At 38.4% G+C, this 24,295-nt stretch overlaps 1 protein-coding gene across 2 annotated transcripts in view; it reads left to right on the top strand.

Annotated features, from left to right (window-relative positions):
• Positions 1–24,295, top strand: part of LOC136825907 (polycystin family receptor for egg jelly-like) — a 237,431-nt gene that overhangs the window by 30,989 nt on the left and 182,147 nt on the right. For both annotated transcript variants that reach the window (XM_067082800.1, XM_067082799.1), the window contains exons 5-8: positions 5,562–5,768; positions 8,084–8,250; positions 15,600–15,750; positions 22,707–22,879. In XM_067082800.1, the coding sequence (XP_066938901.1) occupies positions 5,562–5,768; positions 8,084–8,250; positions 15,600–15,750; positions 22,707–22,879 (698 nt within the window). The remainder of the gene's footprint in view (positions 1–5,561; positions 5,769–8,083; positions 8,251–15,599; positions 15,751–22,706; positions 22,880–24,295) is intronic.

Raw genomic sequence — 24,295 nt, 5'->3', positions numbered from 1 at the left:
CACAGGTTTTGTGGGCTTGTGGAGTTTGGGTATCTAAGGGTTGGCTGTTTTGGTTCAAAGTTCAACATGGGCTCTCCAGTGAAAGGGCTCAAGGCAAAACCATGGATGCTTCCAAGGAGGGAATAGAGAAATTTCAGCAGACATTCAAAGGCTTGATGAACAAAACCCTTGTTTTGAGTCAAATCTACATCACAGATGAAACTGGCCTACTTATAGCTCCTTCTCCACTAAAACCATGGCTGACGAAAAGTAAAAGAATTTACCCAGTCAAAAGCTTTCCAAACATGCATCTGCTTTGTTTTGTGCTAATGCTTCTTGTAGCTATGTCCAACCAGTCACAGTTGGCCTTGTGAAGCAATCCCATGCCCTGCATGGGTTAATGGATAGTCTTTCAGTGATTTGGTATCACTCGGTGAAGGCTTGGTTCACTGTCAAGATTGTCTGATTGGTTCCATTACCACTTTTGTAAGGAGGTTGTTTGTCATCAGATACAGGACCTTGGTATTGCTGGACACTGGGTGGAGACTGTCCTTCTCATTGACAGTGTGCCTGCTCTTCATGCTGTAACCCAGTTGGTTGGTGATGAAGGTCTTATTAGGGCCATGTTTTTCCCTCCTAGTGTGACTGCACTAATGCAACTGATGGACTGAGATGTTATTGTTGCAACCAAATGGCTGTACTAGGGGAATTCCTGGAGTAGGTAATGGTGATGTTCAAGGATGAGGAAGAGAAGGAGCAAGGCTTGTACATGAGAGGAATGGGAAACCTTTGAAGGTATTTGCTTAAGTCTTCATCTAAAACTTCAAAGATGCTTGAAAGGATGCCACCGTGCAGACCTTGCAGCATACATGGCACTATATCCTGAAGGGGGAAGAAGGCCTAGTTGATGTCCAAGCTTTTGATGTAGTGCCTAGCTCGCAAAGGGAGGCAACAGCGTTCCCAAGGATGACAACTGAGAGTGGCTGGGTGATGGTGGCAATCCTGCCTTTCAGCCAGTGTCTCACAGAAGGTAGTTAATGAAGTTGCACTGGTGAGATGGAGGAGGAAGACCCTGACAACAATGACATCGATGAGGAGTCCCACACACACCCAACACCAAGCTACAAGATTAGGATCTGGGATGGCTTCATTGAGCTGTTAGGAACCACAACATTGACCACATCTGTTTTTTAGGCCCCTGGAGTTTACTGAAAAGCTTGAGAAATTTGGCAGCTGGTGATTGTAAAGGAGAATCATTCTTTTCATCTGTGTACACTCAAAGCTTCTTCAAAGCTTCTTCAGACCCCAGCCCCCATGCATCCAAGCCCATCACCATCCTCTTCTATGGTAATTTGGTTGTTCAGCTTGGAAGCATAAGCAAGTAGTTTGCCAGTCTTTGTTAGTTTGCCAGGTTCATCCAACAAGGAGTTTGATGTGTTGCTGTTGCCTTTTGAAGAACCTCTGCCATCTCAGTGCCTCTTCTGACCAGTTCACCAGCATTCAACCTCTTGGAAGAACACAAGGCAGAGAAAGAGCAGGAGGAGGACGACTTGTAAACCCTCACATACTAGTTTTTGAACAGTGGCCCACATGAACAGATTCAGCATCACTCAAAGATAAGAGAGAGAGAAAGAGAGAGAGAGAAAAAAATCATGTTTAAATTTTTTTTTACCTTTTTATTTTGTGTACTGGACTCTACACAGCATAGTTTATAAGCTTATATACTATTGTGTAGGGGCAAAATAGAAAAAAAGTTGTTGAAATTGCTGTTTTAAATTTGTGCAGGTTATTTTGACGGTCTCCGAAAATTTCTAATACAGGTCTACATTAGGGGGATGGTGTCACCTTTTAGGAGTGAGAGTGCTGCTTTATTTAGATGACTGGCTAATGTTAGCCAACTCTTTCGATGGAATTCGGAGGGCCAAGGATCTGTTACTGTGCCTAGCTCAGTCGCTGGACATCTTTATCAATTTTCAGAAACCTGCCTTGATTCCAACTCAATCCATTTTCTATCTGGGGGTGAGGATAGACCCAGTTTTCAGTTTTTTCCATCAAAGAAATAAATAGACAATTTCTTATTGTTTCTAGGAAAATTTGAGCCCTTAATAAAGCTTCCAGCAAGACAATGGCTGTCTCTGTTGGTACATGGCATCCCTGGAAAAATTTGTCAGGTTAGTAAGCCTCAGGATGCAGCCAATTCAGCTCTACTCCCATTTAGTTTTGGTCCCAGTAAGTCTTTGGGAGATGTTAGCATGGTGGAAGGATCGTCAGAGACTGGGGACAGGTTTATCCCTAAGGATAAAGAGCCCAGACCTAACCTTGTTTTTAGACACTTCAATGACAGTCTAGGGAGCATGCCTGGGAGGCCATCAGATGTCTGGGATATCGTTGTCACAAGAGAAGGAGTTGCACATAAACAACCTAGAACTGGTAGCAGTATGGAAATTCCCCCTTCAGTGCAAACACCTAGCCAGAGGAAAGGTAATACAGGTAGCAATATTTTCAGACAATACCACCTCTTTGGCATACTGTACATAAAAAACCAGGGTGGCATGAGATCGAAGTCAATGTTTCTGATAGTCGAGAAGTTGCTTCTTTGGGCAGAAGCCTGGAACATAGTTTTGGTTCCACAGTTCATTCAAGGGAAACAATGTTTTGGCAGGTCAGTTGTGTAGGAAAGGACAAGTCTTACCCACAGAATGATCTTTGCATCCACAGTCTGCCAATCACTGTGGAGTCTGTAGAGAGAAACTTACAGTATTGTTCTCCATGCCAGGACCTCAGGCTTGGGCAGTAGACACGTTTCTTCAAGATTGGTCCAACCTAGATACATTACCTATGCTTTTCCCCCTTTAACAATAATAAGGAAAGTGCTGACCAAGTTTCGGGAATCAAACCATTGCAGAATGACTCTAGTAGCACCATGGTGGCCTCATAGAGAATGGTTTCCAAACCTTCTAGCTCTGTCAGCAGATCTCCCTCATATTCTTCCATCAAGAAGGGATCTGCTCAGACGACCAAGTTCCATGTGGTTCCACCAAAGCCTCCACATGCTACACTTAATTGCTTGGAGACTCTCAACCATCTCCAAGCAAGCGGGTTTTCTAAAGTATCTCAGAAATCTATCCTTAAATCAAGATGAGCAACAACTGTGGCCTTGTATCAGAGGCAATGGTTTGTGTACTGCTCCTGGTGGTGTTCTAGAGCTGATTTCCAGCACCAGGACCTCTATAGACAACATCTTCAAGTTCTTTCAATACCCTAGATATACAGTAGTAAGGGTCTCTCCGTAGCTGCTATTTGAGGATATAGATCCATGCTTTCCTCAATTCTGCGTAATTTGCAGTTGGATATCTCTTAACGATCCAGACCTTGAGGTAATGAGATCGTTTAAGATTGAAGTACCCAGAGTTCAGTATCAATCTCTGTCATGGAACTTGGATGTAGTTTTAAAATTTTTATCTGCAGATCCATTTGAGCCTTTGGAATCTGTTTCTTTGAAGTTTCTGACCACGAAGACACATTTTGGTAGCGCTAGCAATAGCGAAAAGAGTAAGCGAGTTACAATCATTCTCCAGTAGGGTAGGCTTTTGTAAAGGAAATGCCATTTTATCATTTGTGACTTTGTTCAGGGCTAAGAATGATGTCAAGGCTAAACTACTACCGAGAACGGTAAGAATTCCAAATTTAACCTCTTTGATGAGGAATGAAGAAGAGGCTTTGTCCTGTTAGAGCAATTAAAATTTATTTAGATAGATTAAAGCCTGTTAGGGGCAGTAAAACCTGTTAGGGGCAGAGTTAATAATTTATTTTGTGGGGTTAGAAAGCCTAACACTCCTTTATCTAAGAATGTGATGTCTTTTTTTTGTTAAGCTATAAGACTAGCACATGAAAGACTAAATCCAGATCTCATACCTTTATTGAAGATAAATATTCCTAGTGTAAGAGTGGTTGCTATGTCTTTTGGTTTTTGAATAATTTGTCTCTTGATGACGTAATTAACGTGGCAACAGTGGAAGTACAATTCAGTTTTTGCTGCTCATTATCTTAAAGATGTCGAAATTTCGCTTGAAAATTGTAAAGTCCTTAGCCCTCTAGTAATAGTGGATAAAGTCTTTTCCTGAACTGAAAGAAAGTGCAATCTTTTAGCTCTATTTTAATCCTGGGTGTTGTTTTCTGGGGAGCGTGAGGGTACATTTGTTGTACAGGAGCATACCTTTGTATCATAGGTATCATTTGTAGTTGACTGTTGTTATTGGGCTTTCGAACCCAGGCACAAGGGTCCCACCACACCACTTCTTTCATTCTGGTTTTCTCCGCAAGGCTGCTCTTGGCTGCAAACACATTAGAGCCTTGCACCCTGAATGGAATTCAACTTTTTGGTGGTGGTATTATTCAGGAAGGATTCCAGATCAGATAAGAATGTTTTATCATACAAGCAGCTTCTAGCTCACTTGGCTGAGTGGAATTTGTCTAGCTGCACTACCCACCATCCTTTATCTCAATGTGGGAATCAGGTAACTAACAGTAGGTAAGATTCATCCCAAATAAATTTTTATAAAAAATTTATTATTTGTTACCTACTGTTCAAGTAGACCCCACATAGCTTCCCTACACCTAGTGGGATGTCAAGGAGAGTTCTGACCAGAGCTAAAACATTCGAACACACCTGGTGGAGAACGTGAATTAGTTTTCTGGGTCAGCCAAGCAGTCTTTTTTCTTTTGTTTGAATGCCGACTTGCCTATCAGCGTGGAGATATAAGCTAACTTTGACAGTAGGTAAGTATCCAAATAATTTTATTTTGAAAATTTATATCATATCTCTTTAAAAGTGCTCTCTTTAGGTTATCATAATTCAAGGCCTTATCAGAAGGCATACTAGAAAGCACTGAAAGACCTTTACCTGTTAGTACAGTAATCAGCTGAGACATATAGACTATTCATCCCCAAACAAACCTTGGCTCTCTGAAAAGCTCTTCTCCTACCTCTTCTCTATCCCTCTGTAACTCTACACAGGCTAGGTCTTGTTGTTCATTCACAAAGTTCTGGAACTCTATGCCTTCCTAACTCATTTTACTGGCTTATGCTATTGGATCTAGCTCTCGAAAATTCTGGCATACACACATACAGCAAGTGAACATTGTGTAAGTTTGATCAGAGACTTGAAAAAGTTTCAAACATACAGATTTTGTATAACCTCTAAGAAAATAATAATAGTCTTGATTTTAAGTAAATAAAATTTACAGGAATTTCTTCTAGCACCGTACTAAAGAATAAATTTTCAAATGTATATGTAAAATTAACAGCCAAACTTTCTAAACATTGCAGAAAATGATATTTTACTGTTCTTGAAATTGTGACATAGAAATGGTTTAGGGGAAATTATACAAAAGAAGAAAAATAATTTTTCATTTATACTTTGAAATTGATAAGATTGGTTTAGTGTTGTCAATTGGCTTGCATGGCCTGCAAATTCAAGAATGCTTACATCACAAATAAGGTTAGAGTAAGGATAATCAAGTGAGGGTTTGATGTAAGGTTTTCATTTGTAATTTTTTGTTTTGAAACACTTTGTCTTTCAGGTTATTTGGGGTCATTCCCTTATATATCAGCGAGTGCTGCTGCTGTTGTGTATGAAGCTCCAAATGCATCCCTTGTATGTCCTGAAAATGTGCGTGCCTTTCAAAATGCAACCTGCACCGTAACAACAGTTTCACACGGCCAGGATTTTACTCTTACACGAACTTATACTGAACCAGGATTTTCAACCACTACTTATAAAATCCCAGGTTTGAACACTTAATTCTTTTGTCTGGGAAATATTGTTTATTCAGATACCAACATTTTATATGTTTAAAAGTTTCTTGTCTCTGTTAATCTTATCTTATAACAAAATTAAAGATATGCTCATACTTTAGTTCAGTACAATAAGGTATCATGACAAAATAATATACTTTCAAAATTCATGCAAAAGTTTCAGGAATAATTAAGATTGTAAATTAAATTGGAATTAACATTTCAGCTTTTATGATAACAAACCCATATTAAATTTACAAATCTTTTGCTCTTTTATTTGTACCTTAAATCTTGCTTGTTTCATGAATAGTGTATGCAGCCAATTTCTCTGTGTATCATATGTGCCATATTTATCCCTTATTTGTTTCCTTCCATAATTTTAATCCTTCTCTGATTTCAACATTATCCATGGAGGCTCCTCTGTTTCATCATTGACCTTCAGTATTTTCCTTTTGTAGGTTCTTTCTTTCAGAGTTTCACCTGGAATTTGTTGGGGTGTATTGTTTTTATCACCAAGGTGTCTGATTTCTATGAAACCTTTTAAGGATTGTTCATCTGATTTTTAGTTTTGTTTAATTTCCCATTCTCATTGTTTTGAGAGTTGTACTCACCTAATCCAACAGAGAAATTTTCAGTTACTCGACCCTGGTATGAGAGATCAAAGAGATTTTCTTCATCCGCTGAGATACCTTCATAGTAGCTACACATTTTTCTGTTAACTAGGTCGTAATTAGTAATGGTTCATACTTTCCTGTGCAGGTATTTTTCACTTAACAGTATCATTCTTTGGTTATTTGTTGGATATAACACAAATATACCATTGTTGTCTAAATTTACATAATCTAGTTTGCCAGTATGCCCATTAAAGCTTCCTAGTTGTATGTTCTCTTGCTCTAAATGTTCTGTGCTCTGTTCTCTTTGTTTTCTGTGCAAAGGCCCCTCTTATCTTCTCTTCCTATTATTTTCTGTTGGAAAATGCACAAAAAATTTGTTGATATTTAACTTGAGAAACAAACAGATTTTGAAAAATAAAAAACAAAGAAATAACCAATATTGAAGTTCATTTATGAATTAGCCTTGGAGTTCATTTTTAACTTAGCAGCATGATTTCAATTTTAACTTAGCAACATGATTTCAATTTTAACTTAGCAACATGATTTCAAACAAATATGTAGCAAAAATTGTTGTGAAACAGTAGTTTCCTCTACCAGAGGTATCGCAACATAGTTTAAGTACTGTTTAACCAATGTATCAACAATATATTAATTAAGCACCAATTAAAGTTCACATAACTCCCAAAACCTGACAGCCTAAGCACATATTGGTATGCTTTTAGTGAAAGTTCAGCACTAGAAGCAGAGCCTTGAGAATAATTTCATTACAAGTCATTAATGGCATTTTCTGTATTTGGAACTCTAGAGCAAGAACTTCAAATACAGTAATGGAACTTATAGTTTACTACTTACCAGGGAAAGATATTATGTTGTATACTTCTAGGTGTATTAACTAGTATTGAAGTCAGGAATGGAGATTTTGAAATCATGTATTAATGATTTTTAGGAAGGATATTTCACCTTTAGAAGTAAATTTCATAATTTTAGAGTATGCACAGTGAAAATGACACCTCTCTCCTTACTGATACTCCAAATCAGATGCTGGGATGGTTTTTTCAGGTGAGGACAGAAGGTCCTAGTCCAGCTGTTCCTTAATTTTGGTTGCTGAGCCTTATTCCATTTCAAGTGTACTTATTAAAGTTTTTCGTTATAATGATCCTTAAGTGCACTTTAAGTCTTTAATTTTAATTTCAGACGTGATTGATTTTTAGATATCTTTCTTGTATAGTAGTGATTTTTGTACTAAGTTTTAGAGTTAAGTAATGATTTTTAGATATCTTTCTTGTATAGTAGTGATTTTTGTACTAAGTTTTAGAATTAAGTAGTTAATTTTTGTTATTCCATTTTAATGGTGCTTGTTAAAATTTTTCATTATAGTGATCCATAAATGCACTTTAAGCCAATAATTTTAATTTCAGACATGATTGATTTTTAGCCAATAATTTTAATTTCAGACATGGTTGATTTTTAGATGTCTTTCTTGTATAGTAGTGATTTTTTTTACTCAGTTTTAGAATTAAGTAGTTCATTTTTGTTGGGTACCAGGAGACATATGAGTATGTAGATGGAAGTGGTAGGGCTGATAGAATGGAAAATGATGCAATTTTGAATGGTACAGTGTGCTTTTCCTAATGTTTAAACCTTTACATATACATATGTAGTCTTTCTTTTGTTAATGTTAACATATTTTACAGGAGAACTGGCAGAAGTTTATGGCTCTATTAAAGGGACTAGCTCTCTTAATACACCGGCTACAGTGGCTAGTGGTAACCTTATTATATTGGAAACTGCTCCAGCCAGAGCAGGCAGAGTAGCAAGAATTGAAGTGAATGCAGCAACAACAGGCTGGGTTGCTATTTATGTAAGTTTTTGTTCAAAGCTTTGTTTTTTGTGTTAGGATATCCTTTCTTTTCTTTTTTTTTGTAATCCTAGAGGTATTTGTACTGCAGTTTATGGAAAGATTTTACTGGGAATAGGTAAAGTTTGAAAATAACTTTAGTGTAATCAGTGAGGTAAAGAGGGTTTGTTAACAGGAAGAAAAATATAAGAGAAAGGCTTTATTTAGTGGGCAAGATTCCTTCAAAGTCCTAAATTCATATGGTTTCTATGCTGATTATAGTGAAATTGGAGAAGTAATTGCTACTAAAAGAGATATACTGTCATTTTCACATTTATAGACCTCTAATATTCATAAAGTCTGCATTTCCAGAAATGCAAGAAAAGTTGCAGTCAGTCCTATATCAGTGAATTTTCAATTTACAGTAGTCTACATATAAAAAATAATCGGAAAGAAGTAAAGCCCCGACAGTTCTAGTCTACATGTAAAAATAATGGAAAGAAATAAAGCCCCAAAATGAGCTTTTCAAATACTGTGGTGTTCAAGAGTTTGAATGATTTTTAGGGGAATTTGAAGAAAGAACTTTGTGGTGAGTAGCATTGTTACCTGATCAGTATCTGAAAAGAAATGGTTTATGGAATCCTGGGATGAAAAGGAGAAAAAGTTTAATAAAATAGCCAAGAGAACAGTATAAAATACCAAAAGCAGTATGATAAAGAAGAGACATAGCAAAATTTAAAATAAAACAGAAGACCATAAAGACTTCAGAAAGAACTGTATGAGACAAGAAAAATGTGAATAGAGTATTATTAAGATGATATATAAAGGAAATTGGGATGAACTTTTGTTTAAAAAGTAAATAGGAATAAGACTATTGGAGAGTGGGATGAAAAATATTGGAGAAAGTGCTCTATAAAAAAAAGTGAGGCAGCTTAGCACCTGAATTTCAGAGGGATGGCGACATGCTGGATAAAAGTACCAAATTTATATCATGCTATCTTCAGGGTCCTTGCTCATATTCTAGAACCGGCGCCAAGAGATTTCACCCCTCTTTAGTTTATATGAACCACTTTTGTAAAGTGGTATCATTCAAGACATAAAAATCAAGTTAAAAGTGTGTTCTCTTTCAGATCATGTGATGTTTAGTTAAAATGGTGCAAAATTGTCATGTTTCCTCTTTTGAGGTATTTCCTAGTTTAGTTTCATGTTACATGTCACTCTTTGGCATAACTGACCCCCCTTTTTTTCCCTGCCTCTTATATATTCTTTTCTTCTTTGCTCTTCATTGGGTGAGTCGGTAGAGCTGCGGACTGTCACTCGATGGGCCGGAGTTCAATTGCCTGGCCGGCTGATGAAGAGTTAGAGGAATTTATTTCTGGTGATAGAAGTTCATTTCTCCCTATAATGTGGTTCAGATTCCACAATAAGCTGTAGGTCCCATTCTAAGTAACCAGTTGGCTCTTAGCCACATAAAATAAGTCTAATCCTTCGGGCCAGCCCTAGGAGAGCTGTTAATCAGCTCAGTGGTCTGGTAAAACTAAGGTATACTTAACTTTTTTCCTGGGAAGATATGCTTTGTTTGTACAATATTCTCTTGTTCTGCTATCAATCAATCAGTAGTTTCTCATTATCTTGCACATCTGACTGCTTGCACTTCCTCTTGGATGGTGACTTTAACAGAGGCAAAGAGTTCCTCTTGATAGGCTCATGGATGGATTTCCTACATTCAGTGATGATATCCTTTTTTTAGCTGTTGTACTGTTTTTCAAACACGTGCTGTGTGTCAAGTGCAAGCAGCTCACTTCCTTCATCAAGGAATGGGTTTCTCATCTCGTTGAGAACTTGAACATGAATAAGGCTTAATGTTTGCTTGTGAAATGTCTTCTGTGCAGACAGACCTTCTTCATGGTGGTGGTAGTCATTTTCTGAGATGGCAGTGTACTCTTGCTCAAATTCAGTGAGAAGGCATGCCTGCCTAGGTCAAGCAATCATCCACTTCTTGAAGGCCTGTGGACTTAAAGTTAGGCCAACTGCTCCTCCAGGGCCCTTAACAAGCTCATTATTCTGCTCATGGGCTTGATCGATTGGAATACTGGAAAATCTTTTAGCTGTCTTCTGAACAAACCAGTTGCCTCTGACAACAAACTCCTCTTTGATTGTTGAGGAAGGCTTGCCATGCCGGGGATGTGAATTGGGACCCATCTGGCATAATTTTTATGGTCAAGTGCAAAGAACCAAGGTGCCAGAGCTTTCAGAATCCTGACATATAGGGGAAAGTCTCTTTCTCTGTGAGCACGAACTAAAGTCAGTCCCAGGATTTCAATCTTCAAGATGGTTCCCAGTATTGGAAAGGTAGGCTGTTTGTGATCATGCTTTGTTTCCAGCCTTCCTGTCCTATCTTCAGTTGTTATACCTGCAGCCCTCTTTAGGTAGGCATCATGTTGTAGCTTGGAGAATGCTAGAGCACTGACTTGGTGGGCATACCTAGTTCTGGTCAGGTGTGATGCCTTCAAGAATGATTCAGCTGTGCCAGCAGAGGCTAAACCTCCATGGGTTATTGCTGCTGCTTGTCCAGATCCATCTAGGTAGTCTCCAAGTGTCTTCCACACTGCCATCTCCAGGTGAAGTCTGCCAAACATGGTAACATTCTGGTCTTCACCATGTGTGGTAGGCCAGTGCCACAGAATGAACTTGGCTAGTGCATAGAGTGGAGCATCTAATACTATTATGGGAATCTTACCAGGGTTTAAGAACTGTGTACACTCACAGATGATATTCATCCCATGCTTTATCATTGAAGGTGTGGCTGCCTTCTTGTTAAAGAGAGGAAAAGTTGGGTGACGGCAGCTTCCACTCCTTAAGTACAACCATCTTGAAATGAGGCGTGGTAGGCAGACCAGGCTATACAATCTCCTTTGACCAACTCTTCAGTTGGTCATGTACAGCTTGTGTATCAAACTGGATTGGGCTGTATCATAGTCTGGATTAGGCAGTGCCTTCATTTTCTTGTTGGCAGCTAGTGTGTGCCTGTTCCTCCTGACATCCTTATTCTTCATCCTGTTGTTTGATCAGTGAGTGACTGAAGAAACTGATGGTTGTTCCATGAAAAGAACCTTGGCAGATGTGCTCATAGACTGGATTGGGACTATTCCTTTCATCTTCATGTTTACAGATTGGTGCAGAACTCTGCAAGTTCATACATCTTTTTGTTGGCCTTGACTTCTTGAGGCCAATGTACAATGAGGCTGTGATTGTTTCAGATACTGAGTTACAGTCATGATTGTTGGCCTTCTTGCAGTGAGGCTGTGATTCTGACAGTCACTGGGGAAGGCTCCATTAAAATTGAACCCACTTGAGCTGAAGATTTCATTTCATACAATCCTTGCAGCTTTTGCCAAAATCAAAGCATCTCTTTCATACTCTGGTGTGAATTCCTGCCTCAGCATTTGTTGCATTCCTTGTTCAAACACAAGTATCACTTGTTTCCCATTACTCTGCTCTTGGGCGCAGGGGAAGTGATTCAAAACTTGTTCCATGAAATCTCCTTTGTTGATCTCACTGGTAATACCAAAGTCTGCAAGATGTTTCTCTTAAAGGTGTCTTAATGAAGAAAACTTGAAGCAGAATGTACCCTCTTTTATCTGATTTTCAAAGTGCATGAGGAGTTTTATGAAAGCTCTTGCCTTGAGCTTCTTCACATTCACAGTTTCATCCTTGGAAGCTTCTCTTTGTCTCACTAGAGAGCAGTGGCGATTCCAAAAACCAGTGAAGCAAGCAAGATGATATTTTGCTTTCAGGGCAATAAGGTCAGTGACTCCTTCAACCCTGTCCACTAGTTCTGTTTCTTGTAGATCCCTGGCCATAAACTTGACATTATCATCTGTGCCTGGAGTTGTAAATCACTCAGAAGTCCATCTTGCTTAATGTAAAATATGCAACTGGCGTCATCAAACGATTGGCATGGCCGTTGCTGCCTGCCTTCAAGGGTACTGTCCCTCTTCCTCTTTCATACTCTTTCCAGTCTGTTTGTGTTGAACTGTGAATTACAGGATTTGTGCCAGTGTGCCTGATTTCTAATGAGGTCATCCACTGTGATATCACTGCTGAACTTCAGTGGCACTGGCAACAAGTTCAGTTCTCTGAACTTGTTGCCAGTGCCACTGAAGTGAGTCACATTTTCTAGAAATAATGCATAGGCCGCTGGTGCTGACTTGTCTATTCCACATGCATTCAGTGGGCAGTGCAGGGATTCAGTTGTAGTTTGTTGATAAATAATGCGCTGTGTCCATCCTATTTTCATAAAATTCATTCCTCAAAACTTGAAACACTAGAAAAATTGCAGCATATAGCAGATAAACGTACAACATATAGAAGATATAATGTAATGAGCATGTAATCAGTTATAAAGTTGCATTGTGTAGGCATCCTGCTGCTCCAATCACTTGGTGCCTCTTCTAGAATTTAAGCCTGGCTACTGAGGTACACCTGGAAAAAATTTGGTGCTTTTATCCAGTATGTCCCCTTCATCTACATAAGCTGCCTCACTAAAAGAAAAATGGTTAAAATTGAACATTTTAAGCTTCACCTTATACCAGGAAAATCAACATACAGGTATTATCCAACTTACAATGGGTTAGGTTCCAAAAATACCCATCATTTGTTGGAAAAAATGTATCTGGAATATAGCCTAGCCTACACTAGGGTATTTAGTACCATCTATGCATATATGGTAGCCTAGTCTACACTTTAAATTATACCCTATACATATTCAGTATAGTAATTATTAATATCAGCTAATTCTGGAGGTTCATGCAGATTGACTCATGATAATTCAGTAAAAGAGATATTGAATAATAAACAAGAATTAGCTTAGTCTACACTATGGTATATCGTATACATATACAGTAGCCTAGCCTACGTTATACTGTACTCTGTAACCACATATTAATATTGTTTTATACAAACATCAGCATAACAGATATGCATCTTTTCCATGGATCTTTTAAAAAACTTTGCTTTGCTTCACAGTATCCAATAATATTGTATGTATTCTCATATGCTTTTGTATTATAAAATACGATCATAGCGATTAATGTTTTGGTGTGGATATCGATCACGCGGTAAGCTTATTCTGCCATATTCAACACAGTTCAGAGTGCTTTTCTTGCTTTTAGTTAGCATAAATGAATCTCTAGATACTTTATTTATATGGGAAAAGGTTATTTTTCATTATACAAAGTGTTTTTAAGTCAAAATATAATTAAATACATCTCGTTGTGAAATTAATTTAGCTATTTTTTTCATTAATAGATAACATTGGCCGTTGGGGGCCATGCTTGTTTTGTGTAAAAATATCAAGATTCCGTTCGCTGATTTTCTCTTGATTTCACCATAATAAGAGCTTTACGTATTTATCTTTTATTGGCATGAAAGCAGCAGCAATATGTGTTCTTTCATGCCCAGTAGATATGATTAAAATACTTTTCTCTCCAATTTTATTGATGGTCGAGTTTCATCCAGGTTGCCGATGCACAATAATTTATAGTCATTAGCAGCTCAGGATATCTTGGTGGGATCAACCCCCCATCCTGCCTCAACCCCCATATCTGCTCCTTTGTCTGTTGCTAAATGTAGGTGGGTTTTGCATTTTCTGTTCTTTTTTTTTAGATGGGGAAACAGACTTGATCCTGTTATTTAATACTGCAAAGTTACCTTTTTTTAGAGGTAGGATTTGCTGTCCAGTCATCACAGTATCTGTTCAAAGGATGATCCAATATCAAACAAAGAATGACTGTAAAACAGTGTAATGTAAGATGTAACAATTTTGAAGGGGGTGTTGGTCAGTCCTAACTCTCTGCATCCCCCCCCCCCCAAATCACCTGTGACCATATGGTGAGTAGGGATATAAAGTTAATTGTCAGACCATTGATCACCTTTCAACTAGGCGTAAAAGTCCTTGGATGTATTAAAACTTATTAGTATATCATGTTTTGAGGGGGGAGAGATCAAACAATCTTATTCAGACCCTATACAACCAGATACCTAAGCTAAATATGTATGTCAAGGACATGGATGTGCAGCAAAGATTGCTTAAGAAAATTAGATGTCTGGCATTGTAAGGGGTCTGCATATTTACACAGGTGTGTATGGAGCATCCCATGAAGATAGCACACAAATATCCCTTTCCTTTTACAGGAACATGCTGGTTCTGTGTTATATGTAATCAAAATAATTAGGTACATCAAGGGAAATATGTGAACAACCTAAGTTACAGTTCTACTAATAAACAATCAATTCTACTAATAAACCATGTATTGGAAAACCTTTGGAAGATAGGCTTGAGTACAGAAATCAGATTATTAGGGATTTCAACAGCACTCCTTAGGTTCATCAAAGACTCTTCCTTGGTGCTGTCTGCAATAAAAATTTGCTCAGCTAAAGTAAGAAGAAATATACAATAGAAAATGTAATGAAAGGCTTTTTTTTTTTGGTACAAAGCAAACCACAAAAAGGCCAGCATCACTTATAGAAGTAATAAATTTGTAGGTAAAAAATATTGAATTAACTTTTATCATTTACACAGATTCATGTAATGTACTTGCTTTCTTAAAAGACTGAATGCCTACACATTACATGGTATAAGACGTGCAAGATAGCTGGCCCTCCTGCATACAAGCCATTGTTTAAAAATGAGCTTTAGTTGGGTGCCACTTTTGGCCAACAGGTCACATATTTATTCCTCATAGTGACTAAAGTGACCACATATAGATATAGTTTAAATTAGGGGCAAAAAAAGTGGACTAACTTGAATAAAAACTGAAAGCTATAAAGCCATTGGTAATAAAATGGATTTATACAAGCTCTGAATGGAGAGCAGGCATAAGTATGTGTAGAATGCACATGGACCATACATATTGTACACACAGCTTTATATTGCAGAAAGCTAAGGGAGGGATTGGGTTGTATTGTAACATCTGAAAGACAAATGTTGCAGTAAAATACATTTTTATACATGATTGCACTTGACAGAGGAAGGAGGCCAAAATAAAGAGTAATGTAGTTTTAAAAGACAGGATTTTATTTCTTATTTGAGTTATCGATTGACAAAAGCTTTAGGTGTATCTTGTGAACTTTAACATTTAATGAAAAATGCCTAATGGTATGGTTGCCCTAGTGCTTGGCTTTTAAACCTAAATCTTAATCCAAACTAGTCTGTATGCTTTTCTATACTAAAAAAATTTTGAAGAAGTTTCATCAGTTTAGTTTAGTAAAATCAGTTTGATATTAACTAGTGTGATTACTAGGAAAACAGTGTTGGACTGGATGTTTTCTTTTATATTTTTAATTTTTTTTATGATATTGCTGTGTTATAGGGTGTGCAACCATCGTGCACCTCAGGTGCATACTGCTGGGAAAGTGAGAATTGCAGTTCAGGCTGTACCCAGACCTCTCCACCTCTCTCGTGTGCTGGTAGTACGCTCTGCGTTTCATCTATTCGTTGTTCAACTGCATCATGTGCCACAAGTAAGCCGTTATCTTAGTTTAGTGTAAAGACAAATTATATTTCCTGTTTTCTTACAGATTTATTGTCAGTGTAATGCCCATATGCATTTGGTTACCATCTTGCTGTTTTACTTATGCTGTTGGCAAAGCACATTATATTTTAGTTATACAAAAATAAAACAAATATTGTATATAGCAGCATTTATATTAAGAATTACACTTTATAGTATCTATATGTATGTACTGTCTTTCTTTTACACTGTCTTTCTTTTAATCTTCAGCTGAAAACTTTTATGGACAGAGTCAATAGGCTTTAAACTCAAGAGGGCTCCATAGGGAAAACAATCTTGAGGGAGAAACAAGTTGTAGGAAAAGGTGATAGATGGGTAAATATTAGGGAAAATATGAAATAAAATCAATACACCTGAAATTCAGATGTCAGTGGGAAGGAGGAATAAATTTGATCCTTGCTTAAATATTTGGAGACCAGATTATACAACTGTACTAGGCAAACTAGTCCAAATTTTAGTTTTTGCCAACATAAAACTCATAGCAAGCTGAGTAGCATTAAATCTAATACTAGAAAACGACAATGTTTGCAGCAGCAGCCTGCCTATTGTTCTGAGTAAAATCAGCTAAGTCAGGTAAAGAAGAGTGCAGAGGATGTAGTACAATTTATGCAACAAACATAATGCCGTAAGTCAAACATTAAAGGGTTGGCATAATGACATAACTCTGTCCAAAAGTTTAAGATGAGAGTCAGCACCCAAAGACCACACTGGAGAACAGTACTCCAAACAAGGAAGAAGAAAATAGTTAAAACACTTAGATATACAGTACTGTATTAGCTTCATCATGAAACATTCAAAAATATTTTTGCAAGAAACCAACTTTTTGAGAGGCGGAGGCAGTGATATTACCAATATGCTTCTCAAAAGTCAGTTTCATATCAGAAGTTACACCTGAAATCTTGAAAAGAGCCATTTACATTTATAACCATACTATCTAAATGTAAATTAGGCACAATTACTCTGGATCAACTATCTTTTAATTAATTTTTGACCAAAAACTACAGCTCTATAAATTGAAAATTTTATTCATTAGGAAATGAAACAAAATGATTGTTTGGACATGTAATCAACAAATTTGCCCTGAAATCTGAAAATCAACTCCTTTTTTAAGGCCTATAAATAAAGCATGATATATATCTGTAAACAAAAACTTGACAATAGAGTGATCAAACATTCAGTCATATGAAAGAGAAAATATATGACAGTGAAAACACATCTGAAGAATAGTCCAGTAAGAACACAGTTGTACTAGACTAGCTCAGCCAGGTTGGTATGTAGCGTATTATGGTAGACTTAAAAGATCACATTTTGATAAGAAGTGCAGAAGTTTTTAAAAGGCAAACACATGCTAAATATTCAAGTGAGTAGGAGAAGGGTACAGAGCAAGCATGATGGATCAGTTTCCCTGTAAACAAAGAAGTGCCTAGGAAGGTTAGACAGGCAAGGATTGTTTGTATTCATTTCAGCATCCACAGTGCTTAAGTATGAAATATGATTTTTATTATTCTGGACCTGGGCTTATCTGATAGGTATTTATCTTTAGTTGATTTTTCATCTATCTGTACATTGGCTTGTTCTTTATGAATGCATTATCTTTAGTTGATTTTTCATCTATCTGTACATTGGCTTGTTCTTTATGAATGCATGCTTGTGTTGAAAAGCAGTGGTAATTCAACACTTGTTGGGCTTGATGATAAACAGCTTTAACACCCATAATGAAGATTGTTTCAGCCTTAGTGGAATCCTCCAAAATTTACTGTAATGCACTCCATCTAACTCATCAGAAACTGCAGCTGTGATGTAGATTCAAGGATGATTTTCATTACATCTTGTGGTTAATTACACCAGTTTTATGGAGAATGCTGCTACCATAAATGCACTACAGACTAAAGATCTTCACTTGGAAGCAGTTTTCACTTTTGAATGAGGCATTTCAAACATAAAAAATCAAGCACTGAAGGAGTTTGAATGGGTATGTGAAATGCTTCTAAAATAACAGACGAAACAGGAATTGAAATTCCAACAGAAGTCCTTGGACCAAAATGATAAAGGTAAAAGCCTAAAAAGTACAAATATAGCTGTACCTTAATAACAGAAGACCATTCACTTCAAACTGTGGAAGAACATTACTGTACAAAGTTAGTGTGTTTGCCCAGCTCTTGAACTCGCTGTGTAAGAGACGCATAGAAGATTTATAGAGAAACAGCACTGTCCCATTCAGTATCTTAACAGTGGAAGCAAATACTGGTCTCACTGGATTTTATGAATTTAATAAGAGCATATCCTAGACCATAAAAATGAAGTGAACACTATTTGAAAGAGGGAGGAATGAAAGTGAATAAAACTGCCTGTCAATTTACGGTGTCTCATTTGCCTGGGTCATCTAAACAACGGGAAAAACTGGCTGCAAGGGGAACAACAGCAATGCATTCACTAGTAATATGCAGTCAGTGTGAGGGGACTGTTTACTAAGTGATAAGGAAGGAGGACCAAATACTGTACACAAACAAGTGCTGCTTAGCCCCTTGGCTGTTCATTGAAATGCAATATGGTTTTCAACAGATGTAATAGGTTTTATATTTGTAACTTACCAATTAATTACATTGCTTATAGTTTCACTCGCCTGCAGTTTAAAAATTTTGAAATTTGTGGTAGCGCTGGTGTCAATGTAGGTGATTAGTCCCCGCCCTTTTAGGGATACAGGCGACTTCAACAGCATGATTCAGTCGTTTTTCTGCCAGCTCCGACAGTATTTCAATTGTGAGCGGTCAGCTTATATTTTGGCTTTCGTCGCTTTTCCTTTTGAGATTCTTCTTTGGGTGAAGTACTGGTAGCCTACAATTTTTGTATTTGTTAGGTTCTCTCTTAATGAGACTGTTAATTTTCAGTGTAGGATGCTTTTCTTCAATTTGACTTACATTATAAATCAGTCGTTGACTTCTTAGGCTTAGCCTAATGTGGTGGACTCTAGTGCTGCTAGTCTATGCTGTTGCAGCAAAGGCTGCAATACTAGGCACACTAAAGAGAAATATGACTCTCACTCTATGTGCGTAGAATGTAGGGGACAAGAGTGTTCAGTTGATCGAACATGTGACAAATGTTCAGAGTGGGATGCTAGAAAATGGAAGGTTTTGGGTCTTATTTAGCGAAATTAGAGACAGGAAACGTAAAGCAGCCGCTAGACCACAAAAAAACAGACAGTAGATAGCAAGACTGTAGTTAGTTCTGCTGATGATGATATTCCTGTTTTACTTTTACCCGGCTCCCTCACTTCCAAACCCAATCCCCTTGCCAGCCTCGAGTTGAAACTTGTACATAATTTTGATGTCAAAATGGGGTTAATTGTAGATACTGTGACTCAGTTGGGTGCTTCAGTGTGTGTCCCTATGGACAAAGTGGAAAAAAGTGCTAGTGTTAGTGAAGTGTCGGTGGAGGTGGCGGCTGGTCGTCCAGCCAACGCTCCTGGGTAAAGGTTACTGGCGTACTCCCTACACCTGGGAGCAGTCATACCGGAGGCCCAAGGGAGGTCGGGGCGTCTATCCACGGGCAGTCATCGCCTCAGTCAGACCTGTTGAACTTCCCAGGTCGTGTCAAAGATAGCCATTGGAAAGGCATCCAAACAGAAGTGAGTAGGCTATCCTCAAGTTCCAAGGCTTCCAGCCCTGAGAATAGGCGCTGCTGACGCTTCAGTGATGAATCGTGTCCACTGAAAAGGCCTGCAGTGGACACGGTCTGCTTCCCTCCAGTGCCTTACAAGAAATTTAGGGAGCCCCTGCAGCAGCCTTCATGTATTTTCTGGGATTCTCAGTAGCGCCCAAGCTCCCAAGAGCAACGGATCTCCCAGCAACACCTAGATGCTCGGTATTTCCCGAGCACCCATTACTGCCCAAGCATCAGTTAGCGCCCATCATTGCACAAGCACCCTTCAGATCCCGACCACCCTTCAGTATTGGATCACCCTTCAGCACCCAAGACTCCAACTCACATGCCTTCTGTAGACACAACAGACCCATTGCTAGCTCCTGTTCAACGTCAGCTAGCGGACATCTTAAATTTTCTCAAGAGAGAGCCACCTTCTTTGGCCCAGGCCCCTCAAGATTTGCTTTTATCCCCCGTTTCATCGGAGGATTAAGGTGAAGTTGGTGAAGTGGATCAGGGCTCCCCTCCAACAGCTTGTGCATCTTCATTGACGTACTTGCCGCAGAACTTTCTGGAATTCTTCTCGCCTCCAGCCCCGACCTCCCTGGCTTCGACGTTTTGCATCAGTGACAAGCCTTCCAACTCCTCCAAGTTACCGAAGATGGTGCTTTCATCTTCCACTAGGAAGGTTCTCAATGATCTGGATGGCTGGCTCTCGGAGAAGAGAGACCAGGGGAAGTCATCCTTCAGTTATCCTCCCTCGCGTCTTGTGCGCTGGAGGCATTCTTCATACGAGACTGAAGAAGCTCCCTCACTGGGAGTGGCTGCCTCCTCCCAGGGGAACTTCTCAGGACTTATTGACTTGTCTAGGAGGGCAGCTTTCGCCGCTACAGAACTCGACCACCTTTTGAAGAACTTGTTCAGGATTTTTGAAGTTTTACGCTTTTTACACTGGTCGGTGGGGGCCTTAAGTTCAGGATTTTTGAAGTTTTACGCTTTTTACACTGGTCGGTGGGGCCTTAACCTGCAAGGTTAAGAATTGTTCTTCGCTCCTTGAGGAAGTTGCATTGGATTGGCTGAATGCCCTGTTGTACACAGATAGGGGCATCAGAGATGGCTCTCAAGAGTTACCCTCTCTCTACACGGTGGGAGTTTTGAAGAAGAGAGAGCTATGATGCTCGTTTACTACAAAGAGTGTCACTGCTTCTCAGAAGTCTGCCCTATTGTATTCTCCTCTTGGTTGCCAGCACCTCTTCCCTCAGTCTACTGTCAGCGACATTTCTTCGGAACTTCAGAAGAAAATTACAGAGGACCTTTTAGCTCACTCGTCTAAACATCCCAGGGAGTCTCCATCAACAAGTACCAGGACGTGTTCTTCACTTCAGCCTCTGCCCTTTCGAGGTGGCAGACCCAGAGCCCAGTCTAGGCCTAGGACGAACCTGTGGATGATGTTCACCGCCCTGCAACCCCTCAGAAGGCAGCTTCAGTCTTTTGTTCTTCCCCTCCTCATTCCATGCAAGGTTTGGAGAAAGATAATAAGGCTCTGATTAAGAAGTGGAAGGTGGTGGATTCCCCTATTAGAAGCCCAGTTATTCCAAGGTCTACAAGACGTTCTCCTTCAAGGTTTATGGTTTTCTCTCCTGACCATGTTGTCCGCAGACGTGTTTTTAGCCACATCCGTGTTGATGGGAACGAATGTTTAGCTGGCACTGTCCATGAATCTGATCATGAATTCAAGGCTAAGACTCAGAATCCCATGGTTCAAGATGACAAATTTGCCTCATTTGCCATTCCTTCCCTTAGGGGTTTTGTTGACAATGGTCCTCAGGAGTTACTGCCCCATCAGAGCACGGAGTTGTTATCTGAAAAGGACTTGTCACCTAAGACATAGGTGCCATTGACTTTTCGTTAGCACAGGCTGAACCAAGAAAGAAGTGTCCAAGAATACCATTTTGTTTTGGCTAGGTGGGGTTATTAGACAAGCCTATGCCTCATCGTCAAGTTCTCTCTCCAATACCGTACATGCTAAAGCACATGCATCAGAGGACAGGTTCCTCTCTGGCATTTAAGAAGAACTTGTCTGTTCATAGGATTTTGAATGCTGGTTCTTGGCTCCGTCAGACCACTTTCACTTCCTTCTACCGTGAGGATGTTGCCCACAGATCCTTGGACACTTTCCTTGGGTCCGGTGGTGGCTGCTCAACAAGTTGTGCAGTTCGTCCAGTGCCCCTTGTGGGACTGTTTGTATCTTGCCTAAGATGATAGTGTGGAAGAGAGAATGAATGAGATGACGGGTCTCTTTTCTTTCCATTTTTTTCTTTTCTTCTTTACCTACTTGCAGTTTTGAAGAATAACACATCATATGCTGGAACTGGCTTGATACAGGTGAGTGTTCCAGCCATAACATTACAGCATTGAAATGTTCCATTCAGCATACAAATATGCTTCTCAGTAGGCTTTGCTTCTCTCTCCAGCAAGGGGAGTGAGAAGTGGTAACAAACCCGATACGTGTGGCTGACAGGGTTTGTTGTTTGAACAGATATAGTTCTCTTTGACTTCCATATATGCAATGAATCTAACAGTCTGCATTGTATTTTAGCCCAGTGAACTGAGTGTTAGATACCCTCTTCTCTAACAGCTCAGAGCCTTAGGTCTCCTTCCTTAGAACCCTAATTTCTAGGAAGGTTGAGCAGGTGTGCCAAACCTCCAGTTGGTTCACAATTCTCATACCTCCTGCAAGTGTGACTCTATCCTAATGTTAAGACCGAAGGTTTGTTCCAAGTATAAACAAATACGAAATTTTTAATTAACTTTTATTTTTCACAGTTAACAAACCTTAGGTCTTAACATGACTGCCTGCCTCTAGCTACCCCTCTTATGTCTCATCCTGGTTTGGAAGAAAGCCTGATGTGTCAGGAGGTTCCAGCTAGGTCTCTAACCCGCTGCCACCTCGTCTGCATATTAGATGCCAGATGCCACAGATTCCTTGCATATGTGATTTTGATTGTTTTTTAACTGGTTTCCAGCTGGCTCAAGAAGATTTATCCTAATGTTAAGACCTCAGGTTTGTTAGCTATGAAAAATACAAATGAATTAATTAAAAATTTGTCACTTTTGACTTAGATTTATGGATTATGTACATGAAGTAGGTAGCAAGAAGGGCTGGTCTACACTTTATGTGAAGTATATATTTTTTTATATGCCTTTCCTGAATATTAACTTTTCATCTTCATTGTTATAAACCTGATGTTTTTTGTTTTTCCCTAGCTTCTACTCCATCAACTGGCTTGAAATATCGTTTCATCATCAGTTTCTACGTAACTGTAGCAAATGCTCCTTTTACATACCTGGTTGACTATCTGACTGCTGAGGTTTATGAAGGAGAAAGAATAGCCTTTGGCTGTGCTGTGTCTGCTGATTGTGGGACTGGTGCTGCTACGGTATGTTAACATGAATGTGGATGTTTTACATAGGTTAATGAATAAGTTTTTGTCATTTATAGCCATAAGACTAATTAGTTTTACAAATGTTTTGGAGGCATAAAGTTAGGATCTGAAATTTTTTCAAGCTTGTTTTTCCTTATGGCAAAAGATTTTAGTTTGGTTGAGGATCCCAAATATTTTTTCTAAATATGTCAAAAGTCTGCCAGTGGACATTTGCAAACTTTCCAGTAAGTAAATTTTTCAGTTCTAATGAACAAATATGAAATTTGTTCTGGTATTTAAGAAAGTATCTAATTAGTGCATTCAGTCATGCGGTAGATAAAAACTTTACTTGTAAGGTCTACTTGAACTGAATACACCATCATTCTCCTATGCATGGTTAATGGAAAGCGTTATGTCCTGGATCCCTTGGTGATATGCCAAGAGTCACCTGCATCAAGTGAGTTTGGAACACCGAACACTGTAGGAATTATCTGTAGACAATTTGAAGAAATTTATGGGGTAGATAGAGTCTACACAAAATCTCTGGAATATTTTTCTTTTTTTTTTCTTTACCATCTTTTTGAAAAACATAAGAGGAACTGGTTTTCTATGTTTGTAATTCATCAAAATAGGGGAATTTACATTGTTCTCTTGAAGAATTGTATTCCATGATATAGTTCAATAGATTAGTATGTATAATATTAAACACACCCCGAAATTTCCCTGTCCATACTGCATACTGCTGGTTCTGTCTCATTGTCTTTATTGAAATGAAAATTAAAGGTACACTCGGTCAAAAAAAGTATTGCAACATACTTCAAAGGTTTTTGAACAAAGCATATAATAGTGACATCTGGTGCTATATATATATATATATATATATATATATATATATATATATATATATATATATATATATATATATATATATATATATATATATATATATGTGTGTGTGTGTGTGTGTGTGTGTGTGTGTGTATATATATATATATATATATATATATATATATATGTGTGTGTGTGTGTGTTTGTGTGTGTTTATAATATATATATATTTAATATATATATATACATATATACATATATATATATATATATATATATATATATATATATATATATATATATATATATATATATATATATATATATATATATGTAACAGTCACGAGGGTGACCTTTGAAAGTCTTTGAACAGTGTGATATGATGATCTGGCAGGGCACTTTCGCCGTAGAGGTGTTGGTGCCGGTGGCGAGGAATGTGTGATGTATATGCATTTGGGATCTGACGAATGCATTTTAAGCGCATAGAAACAATGTGTGTTCTTTCGGTCACTGAGCTAATGCATCGGAAATGCCCAGATTCCAGGGAGGTATGTGTGTGTGTTTGTGTGATTCCCCATGATATATGACAGGAGGAACTTTGAG

The sequence above is a fragment of the Macrobrachium rosenbergii genome, chromosome 3, assembly GCF_040412425.1.
Source record: "Macrobrachium rosenbergii isolate ZJJX-2024 chromosome 3, ASM4041242v1, whole genome shotgun sequence".
Lineage (NCBI taxonomy): Eukaryota > Metazoa > Arthropoda > Malacostraca > Decapoda > Palaemonidae > Macrobrachium > Macrobrachium rosenbergii.
The sequence above is the reverse complement of the archived record's forward strand: the minus strand, read 5'-3'. Positions and strand labels throughout refer to the sequence as shown.